Source organism: Tamandua tetradactyla, chromosome 15 (assembly GCF_023851605.1).
Source record: "Tamandua tetradactyla isolate mTamTet1 chromosome 15, mTamTet1.pri, whole genome shotgun sequence".
In the NCBI taxonomy this organism is placed as follows: Eukaryota; Metazoa; Chordata; class Mammalia; order Pilosa; family Myrmecophagidae; genus Tamandua; species Tamandua tetradactyla.
The window spans coordinates 60741423-60761494 of record NC_135341.1 but is presented as its reverse complement, the minus strand read 5'-3'; the positions used below and the strand labels follow the sequence as shown (position 1 = coordinate 60761494).

Sequence of the window (20072 nt, the reverse complement as noted above, 5' to 3'; positions counted from 1 at the left end):
AGAAATAAAGCAAGAGGAGACATATCCAAAATCCTTGACCCAGAATTGGCATAAATAATTTCTGCACATATTTCATTAGTTAGAATGCAATCCCACAGCAATAATTAACTATCAGGGAGGCTGGGAAATGTAGTTTAGCTGTGTGCCTGGGGAGAAGAGGAAGCTCGTTTTAGCTGAGCAGCTCGAAGAACCAGACATAGAGCCTACGTGCAGAGTAAGGAAGACAAGCAAATATCAAGTTTCCCAAACCATATTAGAGGGATCTCAAAAGTGCCAACTGGCTGACTGCTAGAGCCAGTCAATGGCAGAGACACTTCTAATAGGGATTTGCCTTCTTCAGACGCATTCAGTGTGCCAAAACTAAATATCTAAAATGAATTCTAATCTTTCAGTAATAGTTGTATCAATACACTAAAGGAGATTTCACAGTAAAAGCACTCTGTTCCTAGACAAGAAGGACGGCCTTTTAGGAACTGACTATAGGATTAAGTTGATGTCCCCATTCACATCCTCACACCCCTTCTTCCTTCTAAAGAGATAGCCACACTGTTCTGGAAGATTTCCGAGACCATTATCTGGATGCCTCATAGCACTGACCCCACCACATTGAGTACTAGAATTTCAATCATGAAGACCAGAGAAACATAACCATTTTCTGAGCATTTTGCCAACAAATGGAATAAACTCTTTATAAAGAGGCAGTTAAGAAAAAAATCACTGATCTTGACCTACTCACACACAAAAACAATGAATCTTTCATTTCAGCATTCAAACCAAAGATCAGAATTTTATTTGAAGATGACAACTATGTAGTTAGTGGTATTCTTTTTGTACTTACTCACTCTTCCAGATGAATGATAGAGAATAATGAGTCATTCTGAAGATGGCTCACAAGAGAAGAACTTGCAACCCATACTGTAGATTTTTAGTTCAAAATGCATTCCTGAGGGGAAATGTGTGCAGGATTATATGAGTCAAATAAAACAGTCTGTGTATGTGGCTTTCTCTTTTTAACATAAATGGTTAACTCAGGCATGTCTACACAGACAGCTGGATAATAAAGAACAGTCAGTAATGATAGCACTAGATATTATCAGTGCTTACCAGTGTTTGCTCATATTTACAAATCACTTTATCACTTTATAATGTTCATGAAAGTGTCTCACCTTTGTTATTTATTTCTAACTAGTCACTTGGCATGGATGGAAAATCCTTTCTTTTTCTTTCTTTCTTTTTTTTTTAATTGCTGATTACATCCCCTAAAGAAAAACCCAACCAGGTAATTAATTAGTTTAGTGTTGGGTTCCTAAAAGAAATATCAAAATCACTTCCCTTTTTACCTAAGCAAAATAGTTCATAATTCTTACAAAAAAATACTTTAACATATTTCCACATTGTGGCTAGTTAGGAGAAAGGGAAGCAAGTAGGGAGAGATAAAGAGATAGGAGGAAAGGGTGGGAAATAGAGACAGAGACAGAGGAGTGAGTAGACATAAAAAGGGAAATGAAAACATGACTGAGAGGTGGGCGAAATAAGAAAACAAAATTCAGGAGAGAGAATAAGAAAGAAAAATAGAGAGAGAAAAAAAAAGGAAGACTTGCAGAATGTTTATGAGAAGGGAGGTAGTGAGAAATTGTCAAAGTGACAAGCAGAGTCTACCTACTAGAGGAGGGGACTGTGGAGTAGCTTTTCTGTAGTTGTGTAACCGTAGGATCAGAGTAGCACTGAGGTTGAATGAGATCAAGTCCAAGGTAGGTCTAGCTGTGGCTGGAGTTTTCCTAAATTTACTGCAGACTCCATGAAGAATCATTTCTTTCCAGTCAGAAAGATTTCTACCACTTCGATGACTCCTCACAACTAACTTCTTTCTGAATTTCGTAGGTTCAATTTAGATATAATTTACATACCATAAAATTCACCCTTTTAAAGTGTATAGTTCAAGGGATTTTGGTACATCCACAAGGTTGTGCAATCATCACCAAGATCTAATTCAAGAACATTCTCATCACCCCCCCCAAAAAAAAACCTGTGCTCAGTAATAGTAATACCCATTTCCTCTGTCCACCCCTACCCCAGCCTCTGAAAACCATTAATTTAACTTTTTCTCTATAGATTCACCTATTCTGGAAATTCCATATAAAGGCAATCATACAATGGATGGCCTTTTGTGTCTGCCTTCTTTTACTTAGCATAATGTTTGCAAGGTGCATCCACGTTGTGGCATGCATTAGTACTTCATTTCTTCTTATGGCTGAATTAGTCCACTGTATGAATATACTACATTTTGTTTATCCATTCATAAGTTGATGGGCATTTAAGTGGTTTCCACTTCTTGGTTATTATGAATAATGCTGTTAAGTTTTTGTGTAAACATATGTTTTCAATTCTCTTGGGTATATGCCTCCGAGTAGAATTGCTGGGTCATATGGTAATAACTGTATGTTTAACCTTTTGAGGAACTGCAAGACTGTTTTCCAATGCAGCTGCATCTTTTTATATTCCTGTTAACAATGTATGAGCATTCCAAATTCTCCATACCCTCATCAACAGTTGTTATCATCTGTTTTTCCGATTATGGCCTTCCTCATGGGGGTGAAGTAGCACATCATTGTAGTTTTGATTGGCATTTCCCTAATAAATGATCTTTGCATATGCTTATTTGTTATTTGTATATCTTCTTTGGAAAAGTGTCTAATCAAAACCTTTGCCCCATGGGTCCCTGGACCAGATAAGTCCCGAAACCTAGAAGACCAGCCTCTCCAGAACATCACATAACTCCATCTCTCTACCCTATATTAGTGACAGACCCCTCCAACATGAAAAAATTAGAATTGACATAGCCCAAACATCTCTAAAGAAAGGGATAGAAAGACAAAAGGATCAGGTGGAGTTATACAGAGAAGATAGGATTTAACAAATGAATATGAGTGCTGAATTATTAAATTGATATCTCTTTCAGTCTCTAGTGTCTTAGAGGAGCTAGAAGTAAAAACCTAAAATTGTGGAATTGTAACCCACGTCAAATTCTTGAAATATGTTCTACAACTAATTGTGGTGCTGTGCTTTGAAATTTATGGCTTTTTTGTATATATGTTATTTTTCACAGAAAAGAAAGAAAAGATGACTACTGTGGTGATAAAAAATACTTAAACATTCTAGCCTCCTATATTCTGGAACAGCTAGAAGGAAAAATCTGAGAGGATCATTAGTAGCCCATGACAAACTCTGGGATCTGTCCTGTAATTCCTTGTTGAAGAGTGCCTTGAAAACTATTACTTTTTTATTTCTTTGCTTTGTATATATGTTATACTATACAGTAAAAAAGTTAAAAAAAAAAAAAAAACCTTTGCCCAGTTTTAAATTGGGTGGTCTTTTTATATATTATTGAGTTTTAAGTGTCCTTTATATATTCTGGATATTAGATCCTTTTAGTTACATGATTTGCAAATAGTTTCCTCTGTTCTGTGGATTGTCTTCTCACTTTTTCCATAGTGTCCTTTGAAACAAAAGTTTTTATTTTTTATGAAGTCCAATTCCTCTGTATTTTCTTTGGTAAATTATTCTTTTGGTGTCATATTGAAGAAGCTATTGCCTAATCCAAGGTCATGAAGAGTTATACCTATGTATCCTCTAAAACTTGTATAGATGTTGCACTTATATTTAGATCATTGTTCCAATTTGAGTTAATTTTTATATATGGTAAGAGGTTGGTGTCCAACTTCATCAGTTTGCATGTGGATATCCAGTTGTCTCAAGACCATTTATTGAGATTATTTTTTCCTTCATTGAATTGTCTTGGCATCCTTGTAAAAATCAATTGATTGTGCCCCCAAGAGGCATGAGGATATTAAACCCTTATCAGATATCAGAGTAGGAACTCTCAATTGCAGGGTCCTACACCCTGGGGTGGCTAAAAACTCAACTCTTTAACAGCACAGATTTTTCTCTCACCTCTGACATGGAATAGGATATATGGAGCTGCTTTCTACTGCCCTGAGCAGTTGGCCTCCCCAGGAGATTAGCCACAATGGGATCTTTTCCCATGCTCTTTTGGAACCTTTGTGCTGTGTAAGTAATACAGTGGTCATTTGCTGAAATTTTCTATTGTGCTTGAGCCTGTATTCCCATGATGTGCCATATAGGAACTTACTCCACAGATTTTGACACACTTAGCAAGTGCGTGGGGAAATATGAACTGGGTTGATCTTTTGGCCTTTTTATTTATTTTTTTCTTCTTCTTTTTTTGGTCACTCTTGCATTCCTTTTGTACAGGAGTATCTTGGCCAACAGCGGACTCATGGCTTTATGGGCTGAACTGAGGGGTAATTCCTGCCCCACCAGCCGGGGTAGAGGTAGCAATCCATGGATAGGAGACCTAGGGTTTGTGGTCCCCATCCTCTAGGGGAAAAGCACTGACAAATGGGACTGAGAATCCTCCATGGAGTTGACTAGCTGGCTCCACACTGAGAACAATGAGGTTGGGGCTTCTACATCTGGCATACACACCCTGGGCTCGTGGCTTCTTAAACCTATTCTTATTCTGGAATTAGGCATACCCGCATTTAGGCCAATCAGACTGCTCTTGTGGTTAGTGTGAGGCTGGTCATTATTTAGGAGACTATTAGAACTGAAGATGGGTATCTGGAGGTGAAAACGAAAATGTGAGCTTTTATGGAGAAGGAGATATGGGATACAGAAAGACAGGTATGGACAGAAGCCTGGAGAGGATATCCTTTCATGACTGTTCAACTTTACAACGAGGGTGGCACTACAACCCTGATCAATCAGGCTAAATGGAGAAGTCTTGGCTGCCTCATGTCCAACCTCATTCTGTTCCACCTCCAAGAGTAGTATTAACCCACACATAGCAGGAGATATTAGCAATAGCACATATACTTCCTTGTTGAGCTAGGAGTAAGTCTCCAGAGGCTAATCATGTGTTCATTAGTGCTTACTCCCAGGTAGGACAATAATGATCTGCCAAAAGAGATGAATCCAGAATAATGGACACACACACACACCCTACACCATGCAAATCATGCTTTGCTCAAGATACTAAATTGGAAAGATGACTGAGCCATTTGCCAGTTTCACTGCATCGGGAGTTGCTGTGCTCCAGTAGATTACCCAGGGTTGCAGAGAAAAGTGCACAGCCAACAGTTATGTTGTTATTTTTGTTATAGGGCATACATGAAGGACTTCCTAATGTTAGTTCAAACACGAGACAGGGAGATTAAGCTCCTTAAGTGTCAATACAAACTTGGCAAAGAGGGGAAAGGGAGCAAGGGATCAGATGGCAGATCCAGCAATCCATTAAATTTCCTGCCCTTTTGATGGCCTGAATCAGCTGGACAAATGTTTTATCCTTCCAGGTTGCTACTGGGTCACATCTGTCAAAAACAGGAGAGGGGAGCAATAACTAGTCCTGACGGGGTAGTTGTGCAACCAGTTCCTGTGAAAGATACTTTTTGTGGTCTATTTGCAGTAATTTATCTTGTCCCTCTAAGGCATACATTCTGGCAGTCAATTTCCGTAAGCTATAACCTCACCCCTTTCCCACTGATCTGAGTGCCTTACTCATATCTTCCAGCCCAGCTCCCCCCTTTCTTTATAGATGGCAATTGTCAGGGTTCTTTGAAGGTGTCCCATTGACTTTTACCGAGGGGATTGGGGTCCCAATCTGGGGTAGGCATCACCTTCTAACCTCCAATTTGGGTGTGTTGGGCACCACTGTTCCCACTCACTGGATTGTTACCCCATGTGTGTTAAGCATTTCTAGGCCTGTTTCTGTTGTCCTCTCCACCTGGCAGCCCTAACTTCCCAACATCCTGGGACTCATGGGTAGGATATAATGAGGTAAAAAGCAGGACAGTGACAGTAGCTGAAAAGGAGAGATCTAAGTGGCGTGTCCCTGATTCTCCTTATGGGGCCAATCCTCATTTTGATGGGTATAAGGGGAGATGCATAGCAAAGCCTGGTTTCTCCTGTACTCTCATCCCCACCCTGGACTAGAAGAACTGCTGAGTTCAGCTTCCAGAAGGCCCAAGTAAGGTGAACATTCCATCCAAAAAGAAAGTTGTCAGGGTGTGAAGGTCAAAACTCCTTTTTCAGGCAGCCATTAAAGTTATCCATAATGCTGGCTGCTTGAGGCTGGTAGTGATGTAGAAGGTCCATTAATTCTGTGAGTCCAGGCCCATTGTTGATTAAATTGTACAATAAAGTGGGGTCCTTGTTCATAGGAGATGTCATCTGGGTATCCAAAGGGGTGGCAGGGCCACTTTTCCAAGACATCCCTGTATCTACTGTGCCTACACAAAGGACTCAAAAAGCAAGGCCATAGTCTGTATATGTGTATACCGTGACCAAGGGGTAGGACATATCTGGGGATGGCTGGAGAGGGCTGATGTAGTCCACTTGCCGTGAGTGGCCTGATGCAACCCCTGGGCTGGGGAATAACTCCTAAATACCTTTTTCAGTCTCTGGCTTTTAGTCGACATCTCTCACATTGGTAATTGGCAGACTGGGCCTCTTTTAATGACAGAGGAACTCTATGTTCTCGACGCTATAATTTCATGGTGTCAGAATTTCCATGTCTGGTTTGGTAGTAGATCCACCCAGCAGCAAAAGCAGCCATGAAAAAATCAGCTATTTCATACATGTCCCCAAGGGTAAGATCATTGTCCTCATTCTCTGGACAAGGCTCAGCTTTGGCCTCTCTCCCACAAGGATCTACAACTTCAATGATGAAAGCACAGCCTCGTTGTGGGTGACCTTTATTAGCTAGGTCATTCCAGTGATATTCATCATGATATGGACCCTTGCCACGTGCATGTGCCTTTGATTCTCCAATCATATTCCCTCCATGAATTTCACCAGACTGCTAAGCTGTTGGTCATGGTCCTGAGTCTGTAAACAGGTATTCAGTGTGCTTCAGCCTGAGTATTCCAGACCTAAGAGGATCCCTTGTAGTTCAGTCCATTTGGCCATTTTTCTTACCAGAGGTTGTATTAAGTCTGTCTGAGGCAAGGGAAATGGTGATTGTTGCCTAATGGACACCAGATGGCTTCAGCTTGGCTGATCCATCAGTGAACCAGCACTGAACATCTGGTGGGGCATCCTTGAGTTAGGGTCCCCAAGATGCCAATCCAGGAAGGGAAGGGTCCTCATCTTATGTTGCAAAAGGATCATCATCTGCCACCCACTCACACAAGTGTGTCACTCCCCGGGGTCCTGGCAGGGGTCAGATGGTGGGGGGGGGGGGTTGGGGCTCTAGACCCTACCCTACAGCATTTAATCAAGTCTGGGTAAAGAGGTCCATCCTGCGAGACTCCTTAGTCTTGGCCTAAGAGAGAGGCAGCAGATCTACAGGATCCTCCTTCTAGTGCCTGTATCTGGGGATTGTGCTGAGGAGGGTGGGCAGCAGCAGATTGTCTCTGTTGAGTCCATAGCCCTCCTTCTAGTTTACATTTTTCTCAATGTTCTCCATGTATGGTGTCCTCTGGGACTCCTTGCTCTAATAGCCACAAGGGTATAACTTGTCAAGTGGGGGATAGTTTATATCCAGCTAATGATATGGCAGATATCTCCTTGAGTGGCAGGGGTTAGCCAAAACAAATCAAAGCCAAAAACACCTTCACAGATTATGCAATTTGGCTTTCTTTTGATTGGTGGTTCCCTTCAAAGCTCAGCCCTCCTAGCAAAATCTGTTTTATAAGATTCTGCCTGGAGCCTTCGAGCCTGCTTCTTTTTCTGGGCTTGCTCATGGCCTTAGGAATTCCCCTCCCTCTCCTCCCCCACATCTACAATTTATAGAAGCTTGAATACCCCCTCTATTTCCTTTGAAGTAGACTTTCAAACTCTCTTAGGTACTCTATCATATGACTTAATGCAGGTAATCTTTTGCCCCAGGCCACTTCGACATAATTGTTTCTTATTCTGCTTTGGCTATTTGCAAACTGCTTCTCTTCCTTCTGGGCAAATTCTGGGAGAACAAGACCAAGACGAATTTCCTGGTTCAGTATTTAGTTCTCCATTGGATAGTTTGGCATTGACATACAGGCAACCTATAATGCACATAGGATTACTATGCTCCTTCTGGAACAGGGCCAGGGACACACAATGTGAGCACAGAGTCACAACCAAGAAATTGGGGTTTAAGGGATGATTTTGATTCCTGAATTATTGTATAAATATTAAACATACTATAGCTAGTGTGCTGGTTTGAAAGTATTATATATGCCAGAAAAGAAATGTTTTATCCTGATTCAATCCTGTGGGGGTAGCCATTTCTTTTAATCCTGATTTGATACTGTAGGTTGAAAATTTTTAATTATATTATCTCCACTGAGATGTGACATGCCCAGTTGTGAATGTGACCTTTTAATTAGATAGAAATATGATCCCGCCTATTCAAGGTGGGTCTTGATTGGTTTACTGGAGTCCTTTAAAAGATGAAACATTTTGGAGAGAGACAAAGTCAACAAAAACTTCAGAGCTGACACTGATGTAGATGCTCCGAGAACAGTTGCTTCAGAGAACAGAGACAGGGATGTTTGGTGATGCTTGAAGCCCAGCAGATGTCGCCATGAGATGTTAAGAAAGCTAGAACCTTGAGAGAGTCAAGGGAAGCCAAGAGATGAAAGCCAGCCTCAGAGAAGCAAAGTGAGGAACCCCCACAAGAACAGAGGCTGAAAGCACAGAGCCCAGGAGCAAGGGACCAGCAGATGCCAGCCACATGACTACCCAGCTGACAGAGGTGTTCCTAACCTATTGGGCTTCCTTGAATTAAGGTATATTTACCTGGATGCCTTAGTTTGGACATTTTTATAGGCTTAGAACTTTAAACTTGTAACTTACTAAATTCTCTTTTTAAAAGCTGATCCACTTTTGGTATATTGCATTCTGGTAGTTTACAAACTAATACACCTGGGCTGACAGTCAAACAGATCTACTTATTTTCCAGGAGTATAGTCAACAGAAAAACTCAGGTCAGCACCTCAAACCCTATACAGAATAGTACTTACTTTCCAGGTGCATACTCAATAGACAAACTCAGCAGGGTTTCAAACCCCATACATAATGGTATCCAGAAAACAGAAGGTGTAGAGGTCAGAGCAAGTGGATTGTTCTGGAAACATGACCCAGGCCTAAGTCTAGGGGACTCGAATCACCATATTAACTCTCTGATCCATTTTTATGCTGATGGCCCACTCACCCACTTAGATATCTGGACTTGGAAGTGGAATGGTTTCTCTCTTTGGAACTTCTTAAGGCACAGAGGGTGTGGTGCCAGCAGGACAAAGAATCACCAATTGCCAAGCTTTCAGACTAAAGAAAGCCTAGAGACCACAAAAGGCTCAGTTTCTGTGTTTACCTGTTCTATCAGGGTCTGAGAACCTTGGGCAATGGCCTCCTAGCTTCTTGAGACCTTTATCATCCCACCAGAGTCACCAAATGCTACCAGACAAAGGCAGTGGATTCTTGCCTGTGTGCTCAAATGACCAATTCTGAAGACACTGGGGTTTCAAAGAAAGAAAAAGTCTATTAGGAGGGGTATAGCAGGAGATCAGATGGCCCATCAGCCCAAAACTCTATCTCTACAAACTGCAGTAATTCTGACAGTTTTATAGCATCAAAAGATAGGCAGGATTTGGGATCGGTGCCTCCAGATGATGTAATTAGAGGTGATCTAATTTTTGAATAAGCACACATTGATTACATGCTTAGTCACAGAACATATGTAAGAAAACGGTGGCCATAATATGATGATGGCATGATTTTTAGTACTATAATGAGGTAAAGGTAACTTTTATGTTAAAGTCTAAGCCACTGTACCTGTCAGGTGGGCCCATCTTTTTTTTTTTTTTTTTTTCAGGTTTTAAAACTTTTTATTTGCATATTAAAAAAATTGTGCATTCCAATAATTGAAATCATTTGAACGAAAAAAAAATGGCACTCTGATTAAACTGCATTTTACAGCCTGTAGGACATCTTGGACCAGCTTTGCTTTTACTCTAGATTCACTGTCGTCCCACCCAGCTTCTTCCTTCACCAACATGCAAGTTCTTTTCCTACCCTGCCGGCCAGACAAGCAGCTGGGAGAGGCAGGCGCGGCCTTCCTTGTCAGTAGTTCTCAATTCTTTGATGTGAAAAGGGGCAGCACAGTCATTTAAACTTGATCCAACCTCTTTGCATCTCACAAAGTTAACAGCTAAAAGAAGTAAAATAAGAAGGCAATGCTTGTGGAATATACAGTGCATATTGGCGGCGCACGCCTCATTACGATTCGCCTGCTTGCTTCTCCTGTTCGATTGTTTCTTTGGAAGGCAGTGGATTTTTCTCTTGCGTTTCTGTCTTCTTCAATCTTGACTTATCGAATTTCTCAATCTCAGCCATATCCGGTTTGTCAGACATGGTTGGAGAGGAGGCCGAGCCAGGTGCGCGAGCGAGGAAGAGTCCGATCTGCGAAGTGGCCGCTGCCGAGTGCCAGGTGGGTCCATCTTGATTAGATCTAATTTTGGTTATCAAGATAACTTTTGGACTTGGGGTGGGTTAGTTCTGAGTTAACCCATGACCCTATATAAATAAACATTAGGGACTACCTTTAGCGATTTACAAGACTCTAAAGTTGAAAAACTGGATAAATAGGTACAAGTGAAGGTTAGTTACCAAATTTTACTATCACAAGGCACAATACAAAGGCTATACAATCATTATCATAGATCAAGGCAGCTGGATTACAATTCAAACATTTCAGGTATTTCCATCTGTCTACACCAGAAAGCAAAATGGAACATCTATACATCAATTCAGTGATCAAAATCACCCCTTAAATCCCAATGTCTTAGTTACAGGCTGACTCCACTCTATACCAGGGAGGGGTAGGGGAAGGGGTTAAAAAGGGTGCCACGAGCTTAGCCTACCATTTTTTCAGGCTTATTTTTCTTGATTTGGCACTGGCCAGTTTCTGCAACCTTGTAACTATTTTCCAGAATTTTGAGCGAGATGGAGCTGTCAGTTTTTGCTAGGGGTGCTAGGGTGCTAGGGGAACATCACCCTGTAGTATCTTATGCCACCATCTTGATTCAATCCCTTTACTACTATAGGTCTACTTCAGATTTCTATTTTTTAAGTCAGTTTTGGTAGTTTGTGCCTTTCTAGAAACTTTCCATTTCATTTAGTTCATCTAGTTTTGGTATATAACCATTCATTGTATTCCCTCATCATCTCTTTTGTTTTCATATGGTTGGTAACATGTCACGTCTTTCATTGCAGTTTTAGAACTTGTCTTCTCTTCTTTTTTGTCAGCTTACCTAAAGGTTTCCAATTTTATTGATATTTTCAAAGACCCAACCTTTGGCTTTGTTGATTTTCTTTACTGCTCGTCTATTTTATTTACTTCTGGGTAATTTTTCTTATATCCTTTCTTCTGCTTGCTTTGTGCTTAGTTTGCTCCAATTTTTCTAGTTTCTCTAGATGGAATCATAGGCCATTTCTTAAAGATCTTTCTTCTTTTTTACTATAGACATTGAAGGCCATAAATTTTCCTCATAGCACTGCTTTTGCTGGATCCCTTAAGTTTTAGTATATTTGTGATTTCACTCATCAAAAAGTATTTTCTAATTTCTCCTGCCATTTCTTCTTTAACTCATTAATTATTAGGAGCTTGTTGTTTAATTTCCACATCATTATGAATTTATCAAATTTCTTTGTATTATTAATTTATAATTTAATTTTGTTGCAACCAGAGAATATGCTTTGTATGATTTTAATTCTTTTAAATTTTACGAGGCTTTTATTTCTTAGCATATGGGCAATCTTGAAAAATATTCTGCATTTATTGGATGGCATGTTCTATAGATATCTGTTGTGTATAGTTGGTTAGTGTCTTCTATTTCCTTGGTGATCTTCTGACTAGTTATTACATCCATTTTTAAAAGTGGGATATTGAATTATCTATATCACTCTTCAATTCTGACAGTGTTTGCCTAATGACTTTTGAGGTGTGTATAAGTTTAAAATTGTTATATCTTATGGATGGAGTGACTATTTTATCATTATAAAAATGCCTTTCTTTGTCTCTAGGGACAAATTTTTGTCTTAAAATCTATTCTGTCTGCTGTTAGTATAGTCACTCCAGCTCTCTTTCATTTGCTGTTGAATGATGTAACTTTTTTTCATGCTTTTACTTTCAACCTGCTGTGTCTTTGAATCTAAATTATATTGCTTTTTAGACAGCATATAGTTGGATCATCAAAAAAAAATCTAATCTATCAATCTCTACCTATTAACTGAAAAGTTTTTTCCATTTAAATTTATTGCAATTATTGATGAGGTAGGATTTATACCTGCCATTTTGCTCTTTGTTTTCTATATGTCATATCTTTTTTGTTTCTTTTCCTCCATTACTGTCTTCCTTTGTTTTAAACTGATATTTTCTAGTGTACCATTTTTATTCATTTCTTATTTTTCTATATTATGTAGTTATTTTTCCTAGTGGTAACCATGGGGATTACAACTAATATCTTAACTTATAGCAATACAACTTAAATAATACCAATTTAATTTCAATTGTAAACAAAACTTTGCTTTTAGAAAGCTCTGTTTCCTCCAACTCCTTTTTGCTCTTACTGTAATGTCAACTACAACTGTACATAATATATGCCCAGCCACACAGATGGATAATTATTGCTTTAAGCAGTTGTCTTTTAAATAAAATAGGATAAAAAATCTCATAAACAAAAAATACTTTTATGCTGTCCTTTTTTTTTTTTTACATGGGCAGGCTCCAGGAATCGAACCTGGGTCTCTAGCATGGCAGGTGAGAACTTTGCCACTGAGCCACCGTTACCCACCCTATACTACATTTTATATTTGCCTACGTGTTTTGTATAGTTACCTTTACTGATGTTCTTTCTTTCTTCACATGAATTCAGTTATGTTCTAGAGTCCTTTTATTTCAGCCTGAGGGTGTCCTTTAGTATTTCTTATGGGGCAGATTTGCTAGCAATGATTTCTCTCACATTTCTTGATCTGGAAATGTCTTAATTTCTACTTCATAACTGAAAGACAATTTTGCTGGATATAGAATTCATAGTTGGCAGTCTCTCAATACTTTCTTTCAGTACTTTCAATATGTCATCTCACACCCTTCTGCTATCCATACTTTATGATAAAAAAATCAACTGTTGTACTTACTGAGGAGCCTTTGTACATGATGAATTGATTTTCTCTTCCTGCTTTCAGGATTCTCTTTTCTTTTCAAAAGTTTAATTTTTAATGTGTCTATTTGTGGATCTATTTAAGTTTACCCTATTTGAATTTTGTTGGGTTTATTGGTTATGTAGATTAATGTTTTCATAAAATTTGGACAGTTTTCAGACATGATTTCTTCAAATATTCTTTCTGCTCCACTCTCTTTCCTCTCCTTTTGGAGTTTCAGTTATATTGTTGCCATTCTTAATGGTGTTTCAAGGTCTCGGAGGCTCTGCTCAATTTTCCTTATCATTTTTCTTTGTGTTCCTCAGATTGGATAATCTCAATTGATTTACTTCCAACTTCACTAGTTTCTTCTTCCACTACCTCAGGACTGCTGTGAATTTTTCATTTCAGCTATTATACTTTTTAAACCCAGAATTTCTATGTCTCACCATTTCTATCTCTTTATTGATATTCTTGATTTGGTGAGACATTGTTTTCATACTTTCCTTTGGTTATTTAGACAAGATTTCTTTCAGTTGAACATACTTAAAATAGCTGATTTTAAATCGTTGGTAAATCCTATGACAGAGCTTCCTCAGGGACTGTTTATTGGTTGCTGTTTTTTTCTTACGTATTGGTCATGTTTTCCTTTTATTTTTATGTCTACTAATTTTTTGTTTGACATTTAAAATTTTTAAAATGTGGTAAACTTTGTCAGAGATGTTACTGTTTGTTTGAATAAATTCTGTAAAGTTTGTATCCTTTGTTGTGTGTGGACTTGGTTAGTTTGGTGGTCAGCTAATGATTCTACAGATTTTCTTAAATATCTGGGAACAATAAGTTGCCCAGTCTTTCCCAAAAGGCTCTTTAAACTCAGCCAAGCAGCTGACAACTCTGCATTAGCCTTCACTTCCTTGCAGAACCTCAAGGTCAGTTAGAGTTGAGAGTCTGGGCTTTCTAAGATTTTTCCTGGGCATGTACACAGCCCTAAAAAATGCATGGCCTTCTAGAATCCTAGGAATATGTCAGAGTTATGTCCATAGCTTTGCCCAGCTTTTCCTTTTCAGATTTTAGGTTAGTCTAGTGTTTTTGTCTCAAATGTTATCCACCCCCCTCATGCAGCCACAAAGTTAAACAATTGTTTCTAAATATTCTCAATAAATGCCCCAAGGGAAAAGGCTTTCACAATGGGAGAGTTCCAAATTAAGCCAAATAAAGACAGCTTTGCAAGTCAGGTCTTGCAGGAGAAGTACCAGACTTGCCAAGTAATGACAATTCTCTGAGAATGAGGCTTTGAAGGAGCCCCAACTCCAGTCTGCCCCCTCCTGTGACTTCTAGGCTGCTGATTTTCAAACGTAGTTGTGGGTATGGTTTTCAAGCCTAGCACTGAGCTGGAGAGAAGGTGTTGGCTATAGGGCAACTTGTAATACAGCAGTGCTCACTCAGTGAGATTCAGCTATTTTTCTTGAGTAAAAACTCTTCGAATTTATGCAAGCCTTTGGTTAATTTCAAGATTTTTGAGAAATTTGACAATTTTTGCAAGTTATCTCACTATTTTTATAGGGAAGAGAATTCTGGGGGTTCTTTACTCTGTCTGCCACTTTCACTGATGTTACTTGCTAAATTAAAAAAAAAAAATAGCAACAACATTCCAGTTTGACCTCTAAAATATCCACAATACAAGAAAAGCATTTTTGTTTTCATATTAACCACCAATATTTTTAGCTTTTTGCTAGAAAAAATTTCAAGCATACAGAGGACCCAGTATATTCAATTTATCCATGTGTATATATCTATCTATTGCTTTTTATATAATTTTTTTTTGGCATGGGCAAGGATTCAAACCTCATTTTCCGGCATGGCAGGTGGGAATTCTGACACTGAGCCACCATTGCACTGCCCCTGTCTATATAATTTTTGGATAAGTTTTTGGAAGGTGAGCTGTACTTCAGTGTGCATCTTCTCAAGAAAAGTAGAGGACATTTTTTTTTCCCTATGATCTCAGTAGCATTAATGGAACTAACATAAATAACATTTTATTATATATATACTTATTATAAATATATATTATATTTAATATAGGAATTGGCTCACATGACTGTGGATATTGGTTTATCTGAAGTCTGGATGGCAAGATGCAAGTTGGAACTCCGATGAAAGTTTCAGTGAATTCCTCAGGGGAAGCTGACTGACTGAAAGTAGAGTAGAAATTCTTTCTGACTGCTGAAATCATCAGTTCTTCCTTTAAGGCCTTCAATTGACTAGATGTAACTTCTCTCATTACTAAAGGCAATTCTGTAGTTGATTGGAGATGTAGCCAGCCAAACATGCAACCGAGTAATTAATGATTTTTTTTTTTTTAACATGGGCAGACATCAGGAACTGAACTCCGGTCTCTGGCATGGCAGGCGAAAACTCTGCCTGCTGAGCCACCATGGCCCATCTGCTTTTTAGGGTTTTTTTATTTGACCTTTTTTTTTCTAACTAATGATTTAGATCTATGAAATACCTTTACAGCAACAATCTGGCCAGTGCTGACCAAATAACTGGACATCGTAACCTAGCCAAGTTGACACATGAACTTAACAATAACAATTCCTTTATATCATCTTATATCCAAATTTGTCTAATATTTAAATTTCTCACTTGCCCTAACATATTTTTTTTGCTGTTTTAATACTAGCCAGGATATCTATCTATAACTATCTATTATATAAAATAACCAGTTATAGTCTACCTGCTGCATTATATTTGTTTGTTATATCTTCTTGGTTTCTTTCAATGTAGAACACTCCTGTTACCTTTCTGTAACATTGGCCTTTTGAAGAGAACAGCCACTTGTCTTGTATATGTTATCCATAATTTAGATTTATAGGATTATTTCCTTATGGTATTATAGAACTTGTTCCATTATCATTTATATTTCCTGTAACTCAGAAGTTGGTCTGAAACCTTGATAAGATTTAAGTTAAATATGTTTGGTAAGAACACTCCATTCGTGATCCTGTGTACTTCAAATGGTACCATATTAGGGAGCCCATTATTCTGACACTGAGCCACCATTTGACAACCAAAAAATATCAACTACCCTAAGGTTCTTCATGTGACTTCAAATCTTATTTGAGATATTGATTATTCTTCACTGTTCCAATAAGATCATAAGAAATTTTTAGAAAGGTATGGTTTAAAGTTCAGTCATTGCTTAATTGAAAAGTCATCATGTCATCAACAAAAATAAAATATTTTGAAACGTTTAATTTTGCTTCATAAATTATTCATTCACACGCAAGATACTAAGCCCCTACTGTATGCCAGGCACTTATTTAGGCACTGGGATATCAACAGTGAACAAGACAGAAAAGATCTTTGCCCTCATGAAACTTGAGTTTTAGTGAGAGACAGTCAATGAATAAGTGAACAATTACATTCTAAAACATATATAGAGAGATATGAGCTAAGAAGAAAATAAGGCAGGAGAAAGGTACAGAGCATAATGGAGAGGCTATTTTAGAATGCAGGGGGATCTGAGACATGCTCTTTGAGGAAGTGACATTGGCACAGATACTGAATGAAGAGAGCATGCAACCATAAATATCTGTTGGTGTAGAATGTTTGAGGCTGAAAAGATAGCAAATGCAAAGGCCCTCAGGCAGGAGTATGCTTGGCATGTCTGAGGAACAGCGAGGATTCCGATGTGGCTGGGGAGGAATAGGCAAGGTCAAGACTGGTGAAAAATGAAGCAAGTGAGCTAGTCAGCAATCATATATGCAGGGTTTTATAGGCCTTTTAGATCTTATTCTAAGCCATTAGATGGTGGTGAGCAATGGAATGACATGATTAGTTTTACAGTTTAAAAGGATTTCTCTGAGAAGGAGAAACATGAACGTGTAGGACAGAATGGCTGGATATAGAAAATTGTAGAAGTCTTGTCAGAAGTGTATTTTACTGGTTGTGGTTAAGGTTGGCTAAGATTTTATAGTTTTATAGGATTTCTAATACTTTTCTTATCAGATGTATCTTCAGGCAAAACAAGAATTTGGTTTTCACTCTGTTAAAATAACAATGTTTTCCTGAATTATTTGTTTGCTCTTAGTGAGAAGCTATAAAAGGTTTTTAGCCATCTAAGTAATCTGCCTAGATGACAAAGATTCTATCTCTCATCAGACCAATATACTTACTGATATGTGTGTTGACCATCTCCTTCCTTATTCTTTTTTTTGTGTGTGTGACTTAAGCAACAGGAATTTATTGTCTCATGATTTTTAGCTTCCAAAATCATGAGACAATAAGAAGCTAAAAATCCAAAGTCAAGTTCTCAAGATGGTTTCTCCTGGATCTTATTGCATTCTGGTACTGGTTTGCTTCAATCCTCGGGATCCTTGGCTTTCATCTCTGCTTTTGTCACAAAGTAATCTGCCTCGCTCTCCAACTTCTACTTCTGGCAGCTTTTTCCATATCCAATTTTCTTTGCTTATTTTTTTTTCCATTACCACTGCTTTCATTTATTCATGTTCTCTTCTAGTTCTCATCCATACATGTACATCATTTTTACATGGTTGAATCATATCAGGGACACAATTTGTACTTTTTTCCTCATTGAATCATAAGCATTTTTATACATAGTAATATATGTAAAAATACATAAAGACTTTCATAATTACAAACATATGTAACTGAGATATAATTCACATTCCATAAAATTAATCTTTTAAAGTGCACAATTCAGTGGTTTTTAGCATATTCACAAGATTGTACAACCATTACCACTCTCTAATGCCAGGACATTTTCATCACTTCAAAAGGAAAGTCCATATCCACAAGCAATCACTTTCCATTCCCTCCTCCCCACAGCCCCTGGAATCACTAATCTACTTTTTCTCTCTATACATTTGCTTATTCTGGGGATTTCATATAAATGTAATCATACAATATGTAGTCTTTCATATCTGGTTTCTTTCACTTAGCATAACATTTTCAAGGTTCATTCATGTTATAGCATGTATCATTGTTTTATATATATATATTTAATATTTTTATTATGAGCAACAAACCAACATACCAACATTCTTGACAATCATTCTTGACATACAAACATTCTTGACATGGTTACAATCAATGGCTCACAATATCATCACACAGTTGTGTATTCATCACTATGATCATTTTTTTTTGAGTATTTGCATCACTTCAGCAAAAGACTTCATCTCATCAGACTTGAATATGAGAGACCCTCCTGCTAGACTTGAAGAAGCAAATCACCATGTTATAAATTGCATACGGAGAGAGCTACATGTCAGGGAACTACAGGAGACCTCTAGGACCAGAGGGTAGCTTCCAACCAACAATCAGTAAGTTACTGGGCCCTGAATTTTATAACCACAGAGACATGAATTTTGCCAACAATCTGAATGCTATTGGGAGTGGCTTATTCCCTGGCTGAGCCTCCAGATGAGAATTCAACCCACCAACACCTTGATTTCAGCCCTGAGCAGACTACCCGGCGAAGTAATCCTGACTCATGGAAATTGTGAAATAAAAAATGTTCATGGTTTTAAATCACTAAGTTTGTCGTGATTTGTTATACAATAGAAAAAAACAATACAACAAATTAGGATGTTTTTGCAGTAGACCAGACAAGAGAAGATGGTGACTTGAGCATGACTAATAGCCATGGAGATGGGAAGAAGTGGTCTGATTTGGGATGTGCTTTGAACAGAGTTGATAGTTTGCTAATAGCTTTTGCCAAAAAGCTTGGATATGGTGTGTTCAAGATGATTCTAAGATGTTTCCATAAATAAAAATATCCAGCTTATAAAAATCAATTGATTTATATTTTGCTCATCTCACATGTCAAATCTGATCAATTCTTGTTGACATGCTATAGCATCTCTTTTATCCTTTCTAGGAATTCACTTGATTTCATCTAAGCCGGACTGCTTTTGTTCAGGCTTCAAGATTCAGCTGAAAAGTTTGCCTTCTCTGAAGCCTCCCCTATGTAGAAGCAGTTGTTAACTCTTTGTTCCCCTAGTCTGTGTGTGTGTGGCAGGGGGAGGGGAGAGGAAAAGAGAGCAGATTCTGTAATCTGAAATTTTATTATTCAATTTGAGTTGCAGATCCAGCATTTACTTTCTTTATTTATTACTTTTGATTTTTGTAAAGGGATAAAAGTAAAGGTTTTTAAAAAACCTTTTCTGAGATTGATATTTCAACCACTCTAGATTGTGAAAAAGGTATAAAGTGGATGCTTGGCCCCTTTAAAAATAAGGAAAGGAATGTTCCAATATAAAAAAATACGGTATTTGTGGGCTACAGTTTCTTCAAACACACAGGGGTGACTTTCCAGGCTTCAGTCCAATTGTATGATGCATTCAGAAGCCTTGTGCCTACTCATAAAAATTTCTCAGATCAAAGACTTTGAAAATTGTTTATGAAATTTAACTGTCCTTAGCACTTCAATGTCGGTCATTTTATTTTGTGATCAGAAGGAGGAACTTCTATTCAATATTGAACCTGATAGAGCAATGCCTATAGTTTCTCTAATTCCAGAAGACATACATATGTATGTGCATGCACACACACACACACACTTCCTATGAGCGCAAGTAAACACAAAGGATTGGAGGAGCCTTTCTGAATCAGTTCACATTTGCTTTAAACTGTTCATTATTCCACTTATCTTATTCTGAGAGACCTCAAATCTCTAATAAATCACAAATGCATAATTGCCGTCATTTGGAAACTTTCTGGCAACAAGACTTATGATCTGAAGCATGCAGAAATTTTTGTCTCTCCAGTTAAAAATAATGCTTAAAGCAGCCTTTTACTTTGGTTAGTTATTCACAGATTGGAACCAAATTTGAAATGCCAAGACC

General features: G+C 38.1%; 1 protein-coding gene across 1 annotated transcript; it reads right to left on the bottom strand.

The window, feature by feature from the left end:
• Positions 1 to 9858: 9858 nt before the first annotated feature.
• LOC143658004 (thymosin beta-4-like) lies at positions 9859 to 10475 on the bottom strand. The gene has a single exon (XM_077130403.1). The coding sequence runs from the start codon at positions 10411 to 10413 to the stop codon at positions 10279 to 10281; it is 135 nt and encodes a 44-aa protein (XP_076986518.1). The 5' UTR covers positions 10414 to 10475; the 3' UTR covers positions 9859 to 10278.
• Positions 10476 to 20072: the final 9597 nt, after the last annotated feature.